At 36.7% G+C, this 17,435-nt stretch overlaps 1 protein-coding gene across 2 annotated transcripts in view; it reads left to right on the top strand.

Annotated features, from left to right (window-relative positions):
* The window catches only part of ADK (adenosine kinase), a 272,833-nt gene that overhangs the window by 106,043 nt on the left and 149,355 nt on the right, over nt 1-17,435 (top strand). For both annotated transcript variants that reach the window (XM_058841194.1, XM_058841195.1), the window contains exon 5: nt 16,706-16,878. In XM_058841194.1, coding sequence (XP_058697177.1) covers nt 16,706-16,878 — 173 coding nt within the window. The remainder of the gene's footprint in view (nt 1-16,705; nt 16,879-17,435) is intronic.

Here is a 17,435-nt window from a genome sequence, read left to right as displayed (position 1 = left end):
TTTCAGTGAAAAAATTTTTCTGCATGTTCAACTTGAAGTCATTTTGTTCTCCAAATACTGGGTGGAATTCCATATTTACTGTGCCTTGTGATAGACATTGTCTTCAGAACACAATAAATATAATACTATATACATACTATTGTATGTAGAGTATTTATTGCTTGGTTGAGGTGAATATTGTAGTCAGTTTTGAATACACAGAATCTCTTTTTTGTATGAAACACTATAATGAGTGTTTAAGTACTTTTGTTATCTAGCATCTTTTCTGAACCAAATTTTAGGGTTTCACTGGAATTTGGTACAAAACATAGGAATGGAAAATTCTGTATAATGGCTTCCCAGTGTTCATCTTTCATTTAAATTTCTAGGGGGATGCTGAAGATTTTATATGATATCTTGATGAAAACAGAACAGTTTTATATGCATACTTGGGAACAATTTATTGTGATTGACTGAACAAATTTTATCCATGTAATAGTAACAATAGCTTGGTTCTCTTCCAGGTACATTTGTTTCATTAGTACAGTTCAGGGAGACCTTGTCTTGGAATAAAGGGTTGTTCAAGGTAGAACGATTTGTGATTGTTTTGCGAGTAGCTATGGTAGGAAGTTTTGAGGTGGTACACTCTCTGAGACAGAAAAGTAGAATTTTTACAGGGGAAATCAGTTAAGTCAGCCTGTTCCTCTGGTGACACACTTGTGAGTAAGAAGTAATCACCTGCTAAACGAGGTGATTGTACAATAGCTGTGTATTACAATAAAGAAGGTACATCTTGAGATGTATTTATGCTGTTAAAGTGACAAAATATTGAATGAGTGTATAATGCTCAGCCATATGTGCTGTAGTTACAACTGCTTTACTTTAAGGTAGTTTCCATTTTAGCAAAACTCAGGATTTTTCTTTTAGAAATTTCACGTGCAGTGTTTAAGTCTGAATTCCATAAATCAGCTGATTTCTACATTCTTGATGGAAGTTACTAATGCTCTCTAAGTGGCATCTATATCACTGCACATTGCCAGTCATTGCAATTCATTGATGTGCTGTAGAATTCTGCCTGAAATGTCTTTTCTCAATTTCAGTTCTTCCTCAGTGTAGAGGAATGCAATCTGCTAATGTGGTATGTGCAGACTGGCTTGATGTGGACAGACAGATTAGTAACAATTTAAGAGGATTTCTGTGTTTGTTTTGGTTTTTAAGGGGTCCAAAGTATTTGTGCAGTAAGCTTAGTTTTCTGTGTCAGTGTTGAGATTTGTTTTGGTTTTTGTTTGGTTGGTTTGGTTTTTTGTTGGAGGGTTGGTTTGCTTTTGTTAATCTCAGGAGGGGAAGTGGAAGGTTAGCTTACTGTAACACCGAGAGTTGTCCAGATGTGTGTGATCTCTGGTAAGGGAGGATTTTTACAGCCCCCTCCATTGGTATCTTCTGAATGTGCAGCCTACAGTACTATTAGAGTTGTTGTCTTTTTAAAACCTCATTCTAAAACAGTCTCAAGATTCGTTGTATCTCTAGCTCTCATTTTTAAAAATTGCTGTCTTTTGTTCTGGCTTGAGCAATTGTTAAACTGGATAATGGATTGGCAAGGAAATTGGATACAATTTCTTGACTTAAGAATTCTACTTTTGGCTTTTAGCAGAGGAAAGAAAGAAAAAGTTGACATGATTAATGCTATAAGTCATTTAATTGCAGGAATGACTGCAACAGCATTGTTTTCCTACGTTTTTCATCCTAACCTTTCCAAAATGTTAAAATACTGCGTTAGACTGGGATTTTAACAGATAAAATTTGGAAAAATCAAGTGTTTATTTTGGCTCACATAAAAATTTCTAGAAAATGAATGCTGGGCCTGGAGCTGAGTTGTTGAGAGACAAGTCATCAAAAATACTGTTCTCAAAGGTGAACTTTTAGTATCACTAAATTGAGAAGGAATCCTCACTTTGGCAATTATTTCTGCTGTTTGAGGAAGCAACCCAAGAGTTAATAAATCTGGATATGGACATACCAGGCATGACACACGGTCTTTCAACAAAGATTAGCTGTAAGCTAATTATTTCCTTTGTTACTTTCTATTGGTTTGGGAGTGGTGGTGGAATAGGAGCAGCTATTGAAGATACCAATTTGAACTAGCTGAATTTGGGTTCATTTCTAATTTACTCTTTGAAGGAGGATATTTAGTATTTGCCTTGTGTTTGTCCATGGTAGGATCAAGTGACTCTTTTAGATCAAGTCATCTAAAAGGAATCACTGGCTTGTTAAGTGGTCTGTAGAAATAAAATGAGGAAATTCTTGTCTGCTCTCTGGAATTTATTCATATAGCAAAAATCTAGTGGATGTGTACTTCCAGGAGACAACTGGAAAGGTCTGAAAATGACTTTTCATTATGATGTTGCATTTCATCACTAGAAATATTCAATTTAGTTGGCTAAATTTTAATGTAAATAGTTTTCAGGCCCTCTGAGGAGTTGGTAATGGTGGTCATGTTCCTATGAAATTTTATTTAATGTGGAAACCAGTGCATAACAGATTTTGGTCTCATAAAAATCAGCCTGTCCTTTTGTTACAGCTGCCTTTTTTTTTTGCTGGAAAATAATAGTAAACTTTAAAATGGTAAAAGAAAGGGTAAATAATAACAGTAGGAATAGAAGCAGTGGTGGTGATAGTAACTAGTCCCTGGTCAGATGATGTGGTGACAGTGCACCATCCATACGTTCTTTCTGGAGAGTCAGGCCCTAGAGAGGGACCCCATCCTGGTCATCTCATACCATCTATCCATAGGGCACTGCTGTACACTGATATGTCTTCAAATAAACTGTGGGTGTAGGAATGCTCTTTATAAACCTGGATTCCTGCTGTGACTGGCCACTGCTGCTATTGGCCAGCCATGCCCAGCCATTTTAGCTTTCCATAGCAATTTGTCCAGTCCTTCTAGACTGCCTCAAAATAAGATTAATCACATTGTTGTATTAGCCCCAATTGTTTTTATTAATATGGCATTTTTCAGAGTGTAGGTTATGTTATGGTACTAAAGGGATGAATGCTTTCAATGTTGTTAAAATAATGGATTGGCAGAAATATTTTTTGTTAATATCTGGATGGTCTAATTTCATTTCAGCTTGTTCTTTTTTATATTGAATTGCTTTGATTTAATAAAAATAGTTTTTGTACCTCAACTGGTAAAAAGAAATGTGTTTGTATTTTCTTAGAAATAAAAAGTGGTGATGCTACCTTTAAAATCATATGTATAGGCAGAACTTTCATGTCAGCATCTGGCATTGATCTGGTCTATTAGGTGTCAAATTGCTTTATGGTTACTAATTAATGTCCTCACAACCAACTAAGAGAGCAATGTATTTCCATCCTGAGGACTTAATTTTAAATAGTAGTACACTATGTAGAACAACTAACAATTTACCAACAGAATTAAGAAAACAGGAGCAAATTATCTTTTGATCCATACTGGTATAATCCCGCTGATATCAATCACATTCCATCAAAACAAGTATGAGCAGAAAATAGGCTTTTAGATTATAAATATCTGAAATGGATAGGGATTTGTTCTGGAAAATGAAAAATAGGGACTAATGAGTTAACCTTTTATATAAAACTTGTTAGCTTTTGCATAAAGGAAACAGTTTTATGTTCATTATAGCTGGTATATTTCAATATTGATGCGTGTCCTTATCTTTCAGTTTAGCTCCATTTATTGTTAGATTCTCCTCTTCATGAAGTTTAGATAGATTTTTTTTGTTGTTGTTGCTGTTGAATTATGTCTTCTAATGCATTAGCATTTTTTTGTACATAGGCTGCCTGAAGCATGCGTTCCATGCCTATAGCTAGTTTGGTGCTTCTGTTTTAAGACACATTTCCAAATCTTGCATGCTGTATTTAGAAAAAGAAAATTTGCATTTTATGTCAGGTTATCATTTTGACAGCCTTCTAATCTACTATTCCTCAGAAGAGAATAAATAGATGGAATTATAAATTGTTATCAATGGGAAATCATTTAAGGGTGTAATTATTATTAATATAGCAGCTAACAACAGTAAGATCAAAAAAACCTCCAGAAGGAATCCTTAAATGACGTTGCATTTTTTGTCTTTCTGAGAAGGGAAGTATCTCAATATACTTACAGTCCAAAATCCCTTGATTTTAGTTTTCTGTGGATATGAAATTAAATACAATTCTGATCATGAACTTTTATTATAATAGATTTTGTGCTGTACCAAAAATGAGACAGAATACCAGAGTAATAAAAGTTAATAATAGATACAAATTAACGAACACATGTACAGTTAGGGTTGCACATGAAGCACTTGCTGTCTGCTGTGTTGGATCTTGAGGGTTCACAATTAAAATGTCCTGCAGGCAGTGCAAGTGGGATATGGGGATATGGAGCTGTTGGCTTACCTGGTGCTGGTGAAAGCAGCAGTGCCCCTGAACAGAAAACAATAGTTTGCTGAATGACATTATTGCTCAGACTGTTCTTTGTCTTCTTCTATAAAGCATACATAAAAATATTCCTTTAAAAAGTAAATGGACAATTATATGTGCTCTGATGGAGATATTTTATGACAGATTTATTATAAAATCAGTTTTACCAAATTTCTTGAATTACCAATGCATCAGCTGAGGATTTCTGTCTCATTCGGTAGCATTGACTGTCTTCTGTGACATGTACAGACCCAGACTGTATCACCCAATTTTGGCCACAAGATTTTTCAGGGTTTTTTGTGATACTAGTAGAAGCTACTCTAGTGCTAGAGTATGTTTTGGAAAACAGTACCTTATGCGTATTTCTGATTCTGTCTTTTGGGTGAGAGGGTTTCTTTTTGGTTTGGGTTTGTTTTTTCTTGTGTGGCAGCTGTTCCAAATCTTGCCTTTTGAAATTAAGTTGTGAGTCCACATTTTACCCTTATAGTACAATTTTCTTCAATAGCATGCATTCCAAAATACAGAGAACCCCCTGCCCCCACAAAAAATTCCAAATTTGTGAATTTGGGGGCTAGAAACAAACTGATTTTCAGAGGCTGTTTTTGCCTATAGTTAAAGGATCAGTTGCCAGTAGTATTATAAGTCATCCGTGCAAAACTAGACTAATTGAGATCCCAGGTGGGTCAGGGCTTCCCACATTCTCAGAAGAAATTGGAAAAGGAATTTCCAAATACACCTGACTCAAAGAATATCAACTGGATCAGGAATGTACAGTTGCTAGCAAAGCACCTTCTCAGTGTTTGGTGTACGTGTTTCTTCTTTCTTGTTGATTTTGATTTTAGATGTGAATAAAATATTTCCTGTTCTACAAAAGATAAGAGGAAGTTCATCAGGTACCATCCTGTGGGTTTTTTTTTTTTAAGCCAATGGCCAAAAAGTTGTTTTTTTAAAAAACAAAACCAGCATTCTAGTAAATGTAAACTTTTCTTCGCCTTCCACTCCTGCCAGATTAGGTCTTAGAGTTTGGTGCTGAGGCAGAGCTGATCGTGGGAGTCAAGTGTCAAGTGCCTTAGCAGTGACTGAATTCAGGAAAAAAACAAATTTAAGAGCAATTTGCAGTTCTTTTTCAGAAGTACACAGGAGTTGGCAACTAAATTATCTGTTCTGTGAAAATTATTTCAACTTACTGGAGTGTTTGAGCTATGTGCCAAGAAATCCAGGTAGTTGGATGTTGCTTTCAACTGCAAATAATTATATGTGACTTCTGTAATACATTTAGTTAAAATAATTTTTAAAAGAAAAAATTAGATTTGTTACAATTAAATGTAAAAATTACTATGAGGGAGGAAATACATCTATTTAAAAGAAATCAAAAGCTTTAATAAGTAATTCTGTTTTGCTGGTTTTTTATATATCTTGAATCAGAACGGGATGTCTTTCAGTTTGTGGCAAATAAAAGCCCTCTTAAATTAATTTGGTAAAGGTATTGCTTGTACCACCACAGCAAATCCAAAGACATTATGGACAAAACTTGCAAAAAGAGATTCTTGGGATTGGAAGAGATAAAATACAATATTTATATACTTAAGAAATAGTAAAAATAAGTTTTTTGCCATTCAGTTACTGGTGACTAAAATAAAGCCCCTTCTATTTATGTGAGTGGCTAACATTATCTGCAGTGGAGGGAGCCACATGCCATCTCTCCCCTAACTGATTGGCAGAAGCATCTGATAGGAGGGTTTGAAGACCTTCTCTGCACTGGGCTACAAAATTTCCATTCTGTTTCTCCTGGAGACATTTATGCCCAATTCCCCATGTCAGTATAGCAAGAAAGGAGCTGTGCAGTTTATATCCTGTCTTGATTTTGTATCTAGCTGATACCAGAATAAAAAGCTTAAAGGTAACTTAGAAATATGAAAGTGTATTCTTTATCCAAAATTTCTTGTTCTTTTCTGAACTGTGAAGACACCTATGTTTGTACACATAGCAGTGAATGTAATGGATTTGCTTCAGTAACAAAACATTCTAATTTGGGGGGAGTATTTCCTTTTGGGAATACTATAGCGGTTTTATAATTTTGTGAGAGCACATATGAGTTCTCCTCCAAAGCATTGTTCACATGCACACTGTGGACCCAGTATTCCCCTGGAATCTCAGTCTGGTCCATTCCAGTCACAGATTTGGTGAACACAGAGCATTTCCAACTAAATGTGTTTGGAGGTTGCACATGAGGAATCCAGAGGCTTTTCTGGGATTTGTCTGTCCTGAGGCAGTAATTTTTCAGTAGATTCACATTTTTCTTTCTTAGAAGAGGGATCATTCCTTAAGAATATTGAACCTTAGAGGGGGAGCATTTCCATGTGGAACTGTGGATGGAGTATGTAGTATAACAATTAGGAGAGGCCAATGCTGAAATACTAATTCCTAAAAGGATTGACTCAAAGTCTAGTATTACCCTTCCAATGTTTTGACTTGGTCATTCTGAGAGCTCCTAGTCCAGTAAGAGAAAGTCTTGAAGTTTGAGGGAAGACACCATATTTTAATCTTTTTTAAAAACTTCTTTACTCCTAGTCTCTTTTGGAGACGCCTGTTTAGAAACAGGAAGAAATAAACTCCATATCAGCTTAGATGGAATGCTCCACCATAATGCTATAAACCTTACTGGATATGATATATACAATAAAGTTGAGGCTGAATTTGCACTCTTTTTTACTGTGTGATGCTTTTCTCTTTCTTTGAAAAATATTGCAATTCAACAGTGCTAATCCCATCAGTTCTGAATTTGTTTGGAGCTCCTTTCTTGTTTTGAACTTCTGTTTAAAAAAACCATTTAGAATCTGGCTAATTACTTAATTTCTATACCAATGCTTTTAGTGCTAAGTGATGTAATTAGTTGCTTTCCTGACTGGATTGTCTGTCTTTGTGGCATGGGGTGATAGGCTCTTACATAGGCTCATGTTTGCAATCTGAAAAGAGGCTCTGTTACCTATAAGCCATATCTTGACATTTACATGGAACCCATCAGTTTTTAGTGGACTGTCCTGATTTTAGTTGTTGTTATTGTTAGATCTAGCTTACACATCCCATTCTTTCAGAACAGATCTCCTGAAGAGATGCCATTGTGCCAAAAGCCAGCACACTCCTGGAGACTCTTCAGTGACATCTCTGAGGGATATCTCTGGTCAAGCATTTCGTACAGTTGTCCTTCATGGAAATTATCTACCTTCTTCCTTCCCAGCCCACGCCTCTATTGTTCTTTTGGTACAACATCTGGGCACAATGCATCATTACTGCAGAGAGATGTAAAACCAGTGTCTTCCTACAGTTGCTGGGTAAACTTTTAAGGTTCAGATACTACTTGGAGTCAGTCGCTGTTGGAACAAGGTGTGGAAATCAAACATCAACTGAATAAAAATGAAGGTTGTTTAGTAGTAGCTGAAAATTCTTTGAAACGTACTTGGTGTAGGCAGGCTTGCAACTAGCCCTCCTTCATTTTTTGACCAAAAAGATTGGGATTTAGAAATGGGAGGGTGAAGTACATTTTACATTAGCCACTACTTGTTGCTGTGGCAACATAGATGCATAATTTTAAAGGCAAGCATTTTTTAGCATTTGGAGTAGATAGCATTTTGTGTCTTTTTCCTATTTCAGATTAAGAAACAGGATTTATGTTTCAGCAGATTTTTATAATTAGCATACATTTGCTTGAAATACAGTGTATGTTATGTTTGTAAAATGTATAATAATTTATAAATTAGTAAAAACGGTGATTTTGAATTGCTCTGGGATGCCTTAAAACTGAAAGGTTTGCTCTTACAACAAAAATTATAATCTGTGTTACGAGTGCTTTGGTAAATAGTTTAATGCACTGGGAATTCTTGACAACAGATAGATGAAGACCTGCCACTTTAAAAACTCCCTTGCCTTAACTGCTTTCTAACTCCAGTTGTCAAAAGCTGTTAAGCTTTAAGTGCTCTGTCATATTTGTGGGCTTTTATAGCAAAGAGGAGAGCAGACAGCAGTGATGATGGAAAACGATGGTAGGTAGACTTAAAATACTATAAAGCATAGAGGCAATTGTATGTAATGCCTGGAATTGAAACCTTTTTGAATGAAATGATCGGCCATATGTGCCACCCTTATGGACCCTGTAAGAAGAAGAAAAGAAATGTACCCTATTGCTAACTGTGCATGAAATTGCAGTGTTAGAAGATATTGACCAGATGTTTCAATCTCAACAAATAGCTTGTTATGTGACTGAGTGAAAATCTCTCTGCTGCTTTGATCACATACACCTTAAAGGAAGAAGTAATTTAATAGAGGTTGTCCAAGTTCATCATTGTCAATAAACTTTGACTTGACCTTTGCCATCTGTTTTTGATACTGTTGCTGATAGAAGCTGATAGGCAGCTGTTTACAGTTTGTGCTATGTGAATTCTATGCTGCCAGACAATGAAAGAAGGCTCTCCACTTGTGGATTTTTTGCTGTCCTTTTCTGAGTGTGGGTGTATTCATTGAGATTGCACATCATTTAGCAGGGGAGTATGGCTGACTTATGCATGGGTTTTGAAAAGGAAGTTTTGTTTTACTGTTACAGATATGCAAAATCTTACACAAAATATCCTGAAAATGTCACTTTGCAACGGCATCAGCTTCACTTACAGAGTAGTACCTAAATACATATACAATGTTTTACACTGGGGAGTTTTAAGGTATTTTTGAATTGCTTATAATTTTTTATATCTATTTGAAGTGCTAATTCTCTACGAGTAGAGTAGGCTAAGGTAGAGTATGCTGAGGCATTGTTAACAGTACCTTATAGTTGCCCAGTGAGTCTGTCGTACTGTACCTGAGTATGATGGTCCATTCTCATGTTTTTTATATCTTTCTATCCACATCTGAACACCACTGCTTCTGACCAGAGAGGAGCAAGATTTTATGTTGTACTTTATTTGCCACTTTTTGTTACTTCACACCCAGTCTTCAGGAAGGATGGTGGTATCTTTTGATTTTTTTACTCATAAAGATAGTCTTAATCCTTACTTCATGCACAGCTTTGCAATATTGGTGAATTTTTAATAAATAGTTGTATATACTGAAACAGCTGCAGAAGAGTTGCAGATAAATCAGGAATTCTTTCTGTTGTGATACCCTTCAAGTAACTGTCATCTGTGACAGTAATGGAGAACTGGTGTGACCAGCCCTGTTCTGTAGGTCTGTCATCTTTCACCTGGTTTTGGGAAGGGAATGCACAAGGTCTGAGGACAGGGAGTGACACATCAGATCAGACAATGGGGAAGTGGTTGATGTCTCAGGTTCTGCCCTTCACATGGCAGAAGGACACAAGGCCAGCTGTGTCTCAGTTGTGTGCCATGTAAGACCTTGCAGGAGAGATTCTGCCTTTGGCCTCAGATAACAGAAACTGACCTTCAGAAGAGAGGCTGCAGCACTTTTGAGGCAGAACTCTAGCATTATAAATACAGCATAAGAGTGTGATTGAATAAGGTATATTGGAATTAAGTGTTATTTAAAGGGTGCAGTAAAAAAGAGCACTTGGTTTTGGTCATATTGAAACTTTGGAATATGGCTGCTACATGTTTAATTACAGAAAATATGCTTGTATTTCCTTGAACAGCAAGAAGCTTATAAACTAGACTAAAAATAAAACTGAACAAGCAGATGAAGAGCAATGATAAACAGGAAGTGGAATACAGAAGAATAGGAGCACTGAAAATAGTTATTTGGATTATAGAATTTTTTTTCAAGGGGCAGTTTGTTAAATTTGTTTTCAAATGTAGAAGTGAATGAAGTACTGCTCCTGGATGATTAATATTTTGATAGGCATCTTAATTTGAAAAGCTGTAGCAAAAGGCACTTGTGGCACCATGCTAAAACTAATAGATGTTCCTGTGCAGGGATTTGTATCGCACATGTTGAGCCAAATGCTGAAAAGATTTAGATACTGGTCTCAGTGCAAGGCTTTAAATAGTCTTTTCCTTTAAAAAATATTATCACTTTTATCTCATTTGACTGGAAGTTGCTTGAGGGTGTTGTCATGCATTTTAACAATATCACTTCCTCATGCAAGATTTGGCAGCTTCAGCTAATGGTAGAAGAATTACCATACAGGACATGGAGCTCCTTTTCACAAGCCTGCTTTTATAAAGATAAGCTTATTTTTTCCTTTTTCTGCTTTTTTTCTTATATGGCCATTATGTGATAATAGCTGTTGCAACGTTTAAAAATCCATCAATGAAAATAAGAGAAAGGAAAAAAATTGCGAAGTTATTGGAACAAACCGTAGTAACTCATCTGCTTTCCAGGGCCTTGCTGCTGTTGTCTCATAACAGTGGTTCTGGAGTTAGGTATACTGGGTCTACTTGGGAAGAAGTTAATTTTTCATAGCAGCCCATATGGTTCGGTGTTCTAGGTTTGTCACCAAAACAGGGTTATTTAACACAACAATGTTTTAGCAATAGCTGAACAGTGCTTGCACAGTATCAAGACCTTCTCTGTTTTTTTGACTCTGCTGCCCCCAGCAAAGTAGACTGTGGAAAAGAGGGAAAGAGGTTTTGAAGTGACACAGGGCAGCTGAACAAGGAGATAATCCAGGCCACATAGAACATGGCCAGTGATAAAAGTGGAAGGGAGGGGGTGTTTTTCCAGGTAGCCGTGGGCTCTGACGCTGCCTGGGCATCAATCTGCTGATGGAAGGTAGAGAATTAATGTCTTCACATCATTTCTTCTTGAGCCTAGTGTTTTTTCTCACTGTTGAGCTTCTCTTTCTCTCCTTTATCGCTCAAAGAGGGAGGATTGAGAGAGTTGCTGGGTGGAGGCTTAGCTGCTGGCTGGGGTAACCCCACCAGGGTAGGGATTTTAAATTACATAGAATGTGTAATGGTAACAGACGGTGGCATTCCTTTTGAGCCCTATGTGTATCATATCATACACAAAAAATAAGTGAGCTCACTTGGAACAGTGGCACAGTCTTTTTTTTAGGATTGTTTTGCATATTATCAGGCTTTTGAGTTTTCAAGTTTTATGATTTGATTTTTGATCTCATGTTTTCTCATTTTATATGTCTGTCTAAGATGAGTTGTGATTTAATTTCCTTTAACATCTAAAATATTCCTAAAATTGTTTCAAAGGGGTTTTAATTGACTGGGGTTTAATGGACTGTATATATATTGGTGGTTGGATGTAACAGGGACACAGTTGGTGAGGGGCACAACAGACGGTGAAACCTTTTGAAAAGTATACGGACTCATTCTAAAACTTAGAATATAAAAATAAGGGATACTCCATTCCTGTTTTGATTTACTAAAAAGAACACTTCATGAGTAGTTGCCCACATTGTTTAGTTTAGATTTCAGCAGGCATGTTAAATCTTAGCTAATTTTAGGTCCTTGGAGTCCTCTCCTCTGTGAACTGCAATTTAAAATAAGATAAGATTTGACAGGTCATGCAGAGAAGAGTCCAGCTTCAAATAACGTACTTGAGATGCACTTCAGATGTCTGTATTCAGTGTTAATGAGTTTTGAAGATCCTTCACTGTGAAGGGGCATAATGCTTCCTGTTGTGTTGTCAGTTCTTAGGCATTTAGGATTCAAGTCCACAGCTGAAAACTCCTATGTGCAGAAGGTATGTCAGTCTAAGCAAAGCTTTGGATGCTTTGGTGTTGTTAGTTTAAGATGATTGACAGATGTGGAAATGCACTACTAGCTGCCACTTAAAAAATTAATTCAGGAGCTCAGACAGAACAATGTGGTTGTGAGTGTCTTCATCAGCCTCCTTGTTCCTGTTATCAGTGTTGTCCAGTTAATGGTGGCACTTACAGTAAAGCAGAGACTTGGAGTAAAATGAAGTAATTTCTGAAGGATCTTTGTTATAGACAGAAGGCTATAAAGCTGCTATAAGATTCATCTGTAGGATGTTTCTTTTTTAAGTCTTATGGTAATGTGCACTGAGACCCAGCAGAAGAAAACTCCTTTTGCAGGGAAAGTGTCTTTGCAACTGAAGACAGTGAGGAAAATTAGTGGGGTCCTCCACTACAGTGAACTTGGCTGGAACAGCAAAGAAATGCTTGGAATGCAGATCAAGTGTTGTGATAGGGGATACTGGACTTTGCTGCTGTGGCAGAAGCATGGCGTTCTCAAGGTAAATAGCATAAGCCTGGAAAATGAAAGTTAAGAACTTTCCCTTTCTCCAATTGTATAAGGCCACTGATTTTCTTTCACATAATATGAAGGGGCTTTATCATTTTTTGGGAGGTGTGGGGGGGTATTGATTCTCAAAAGACAGCACTGAGTATCCAATCAAAGTCAAGTCACTTCTAGTGTTAGAAGTGCTTCTAGGAGTGCTTCTGTAACTCAGGAGAAAGGTTGTTTCCAAAAGCTGTTTTCTAATCAGACAAAAGTGGGAAATAGGTGTACCACTGCCTTGAGTCTGAGGATAGGAAGGACTGGGACATTGTTCACTCCAGGCAGTCTCACAAAGTCACAACTCTGCTGAAGCTTTTCTTGTTACGAAGTTATCTTGGCATCTCAACATCTTGCAAGAAAAGATGGTGCTGTTCTCTGCAATTACCACCCACTCCCTGGAACACAAGGGTTCTTACACTTCTCTGATAGCTAAAGCTTGCCAGATAGTTCATCCTCTTCAACTCTGATCATCAAAAGCCACATGAACAGATAGTCCTGCTACTGTGAACCCAAGTTAACCTCATGAAAATATGGAGAGAAGTATTTTGTCACCCTCTAGTGTGTCTTGGAGTAGCCAGGGTGCTGGCTTCTTTTGCAAGTGCTGGCCTTGGTGTTTGATCTAAGAAATAATGTGTCTGTAGGGATATAGTAACCTAATATTAGATTATGCTTATTTTAATACCGGCTGAATTTTAGGACAGATTTATGCTAAAGGCAAGAAAGGCATAAATATAAAAATTAAAAAAAAAATAAAATTTCTTTGTGTTTATCAGAGTGCATACAACAAAAGTGTGAGGAAAATGTAATCTGTTTTACTCAAGAGAACGTCTGAAAGGTGTGCTCCTATTTCTTGCGCTCCTTTCTCTGTCACTGATGTTTATGCTAACTGAAAAGGTCAGGGACTGTCCTTGTGTGTACCTGATGACCAAGCTGTGTTGACAGAAGAAAACTTTAGAGCAGAGAAACACATCAGATTTCATAAACCACTCCTTGAATTTCCTTTGTGGTATCCCACTCCTGAGGCTGTCTTGTTCTTTCATGATAAGTTCCTACTTTTGACACTTCTGTCTTTGGTCCTTTAGCAGCCTCAGAATTCCCTTGGGTGCTGGTGAGGATTCATGGTGTGGCCAGGTGCCAACCTCTCTTGACCAGACTGTCAATACAGTTTGTTAGGAGCTGCCTCTGCCTAGCCAAGCCCTGGATAATTAACTCATTATGCTGATTCCCGCTGAGCTGGGTCATTTTCTGTTTCTGTCTAGAGTCTTTTTCATTCAATTAAATCTTGTATTTCACATAAATCTATAAAACTAATTTTCACTTTCTATAACCATATACCTGGTATTAATGTGTGCAGTTTGTTATTGGCCTGCATATGATATTGGCTGTAATGCTGCATAGCTGCTTCACAATGATAAACATCTTGTGATGACTGACCCCCATTGCCATTTAGAGTGTGTTAGCCAAACAGTCACTAATAACAACAGTGTGTGAAGTAGCCCAGAGAAGCCTGGTTTTTCATATCAGATTATTCAGACTTAAAATCCAGTTCTGGGTCAAATTAAAAAAGAAATCCTCAAGTGTCTGCCTTGAAGAGCCTCTTTTTTTTCCCCATATATATACAAAAAAATGCCTGCTGTGGCTCATACCACAAGGTGCAACTTCAGTGGTGTACCACAGAGATACTTCTGTCCTTCAGTTTCATCAAGTTAGCAATGTGATGTCTGCTTTCACCCTTACTGAGGGTTACACTCCTCACCTGTAACTGAGGAGAGGAGAATCAGCTTGGAGGAGTTCTGCACCTGACAACGCCTCACCACCATTATTGTGGGAATAAGAGCAGATAATCCGAAAGAGTGTTGGTAACTGGAGATCTGTGATGAGAGGATCTTTGCAGAAACACTCCTGAACTGCTTTCCCAGCTTCCTCAGTGTTGTTTAACTTATATACTCAAATGAAAATAATACCTATGCAGTGGGAATATCCTCTCACTATGAAATACCTGTATTTTATGTAATCATGAATGTGAGTAGAACTGCTGATGGAAGAAGTAGTCTGCACCGTGTACAGAGATTCATCTCAGGAAAGTCTAGATCATGACTTTTGATTCTGAAGTATAACTTGACTTAAATTTAAAATCTGGGTTGTGACAGCTTATATATGGCATGTATCACATCTGAATTCAAATTGTGTTGGTGCCAATAGCCAAAACTTGTGATACTTGAATGGGAATTCTTTTTTCAGAGATCTTTGTGAAGTATTAGTTACTACTGCTATAAATGTCAGACATATATAAAGTAACATCATTTGATAAAATGTTGTTAACCTAAGTTGCAGTTTCAAGTCTGATGTTTTTTGAAGATTTTTTTGGGTTTGAGTCTTTGATAAATGTTCGCAGTGATCTCTCTTAATTCTTGTTATCTGTGACAGTGAAGCATGCTTCCGTGGGACACAAGGCTTCAGGTACTTCTGTTCTTACCATGTGGAAATTTGTTCCATATTTGCTTACAGTCGGTCACAGCAGTTTTCATCTTTTTAAATAATCTGTTCCACTTAATCATACCTCCAAATATAAAGGATTATTGTTCCTGAGACATCCTAAATGAACACTGTGCAAATGCATATTATGTATGTGCAAAACTCTGTCAAATACAAGGATATAATTGATATCCTTGTATGAAATGTATTAATTCTCTTATTAGGGATTTTCTTAATTTATGTTAGAAAATATATGGAATGAAATGGATAAGCAGAGTGTATGCATTTAATGAATGAGAGATTTAACGCTGCCACCATCTGATGATAAAATATTTTTTCTCCTTAAACGTTATTCAAAATTGCTGCAAGAAAGAGACCTTGCAACTTTTCTCTACTATTGTCTTTTATTAATAAGACTTCATGTGACTAAAGGTTTATTTTTTTTTTTCTCTCTTGCTCTTCCCTCTGGAGCTGGTAGTAATAAAGATGTGACTAAGTATGTATTTGCAACTTAGTTACTTGACCTTTCTACAACCCACAGCTACCACTAATGCTGCTTTGTAATGGAGACATTATCATTTATTTAAATCTTGATTAGGAAACAATTATAAGTAGGGTTTTAGTATAGCAGAAAATTGCTGTAGCCTTTAATTCATACTACAGATTGAGTGGATAAGCTTTCTGACTGTAATTAGAGTGAATTATAATGACTTCAGTTGGCTGACTCACCACCAGCAGAGTAGGACCTATGATTGTTTCTTCACATTTCTTTTTTTTGATTTACTCTTGATTTTACATTGTTGATAAATGCTATTTTTTAACTTAGCACAATATGGAGTCGCACTTACAGCTGAATCATACATTTTTTTATTAATAAAAGGGGAGCTTTATGAAATAACCTGGCACCTTAGCAACATTGTGCATCTACTCTCTTTCTTTACAATTCAAGTGACAGAACTGCCCTTAGTAAAGTTGGAGATAAGTTACTTTCATAAGTAGTTTAACAATGTAAAGAGGGAGCATTTCCTTTTTGCATGCAATTAAATGGTAGACACAAATGGTTATTTTCAGTTAGTTTTTTCACTTAGTTTTTATATATTATGAATGTTGCATAATATTGGTTACATTTCTCAAATTTCTTGTTTTTCTTATATGCTAGCTCTATTTATTTTTGTTTGTTTGGGGGTTTTGTGGGCTATTTTTTTCCTTTTTGATTTTCTACAATTTTTCTTTGAAGATACCACGTGTTGCTTGATTAAATAGAAGTATAGGGGCAACTCCTTTGAGCAAGAGAACTTCTTTTTGTATATTTTGTAAAAACATACTAATCTACTTTATTTATAATGAACTACATATATTTAGGTTTTACATGAGGTGTTACAGGCTCTGGGATAATTCAGAGTAAATTTTGTTTTCTTTGCTGCCCTTCCCACCTTTGTTTCACAAGATGTTTTTTACTTCAGGCATACAAGTGTTCTATAAGTCAAAATGTAGGCACAGAGTTAAATGTGGTGAGTGGAGAGGAAAAAAAGGCAAAAATAATATAGCAGTTATGTTAACTTTGTGTTTGTTTTGTGTTTTCTTTTCCTCCCACCAATCTGCAGTGGATGATTCAGAGACCTCACAAAGCTGCGACTTTCTTCGGGTGCATTGGCAAAGATAAATTTGGAGAGATCTTGAAGAAGAAGGCTGAGGAAGCTCATGTGGATGCCCATTATTATGAGCAGAGTGAAGAGCCAACAGGAACCTGTGCTGCCTGCATCACTAGTGATAACAGGTCAGGGGCCTTTGATATTTTCTGGAGATACAAATGCAGTTGGCATCGTGAGTGTAGCCTAATTTGCTTGGAGTATTCAGCCTTGAAAAACTGTGATTTGAATGATAAAGTGTTAACACTGGTTTGAGATGACACAGGACTGCCCAGGCTATAGTTTGGGGCTGGGCAGTATTAAAATGCTTTTAGAGAATAGCAGTTGTATCATGGCCAGAAAGTGTGAGATAACAGTAAACTACTTCTTTCTGAACTTGATAGCTTCCACTTGCTCTGGAGAGAGGAAATATGTGGGAGACAACACTTGGTTGACAAATATGTTTATGGAGCCTATATGCAGGCTGATTGGTACATAAGGCTTATACTTGACTGGCAAGTGAGGAATATACCTCAGGTGACACTGAGTTTAGCAAGAGTAGCTGTCAGCATATAGCCAGATTGAAAGAGTTGTTTACATTTTATACAAGAAAAAAGCTTTTTAAGGTTTTTTTTTCCTATTGCACTTGCTGACAAATTCTTCTAGTACCTGTAATTCTGTATGTCTATGTTTTAAGAATTTCTTC

The sequence above is a fragment of the Poecile atricapillus genome, chromosome 6, assembly GCF_030490865.1.
Source record: "Poecile atricapillus isolate bPoeAtr1 chromosome 6, bPoeAtr1.hap1, whole genome shotgun sequence".
Classification (NCBI taxonomy): Eukaryota; Metazoa; Chordata; class Aves; order Passeriformes; family Paridae; genus Poecile; species Poecile atricapillus.
The sequence above is the reverse complement of the archived record's forward strand: the minus strand, read 5'-3'. Positions and strand labels throughout refer to the sequence as shown.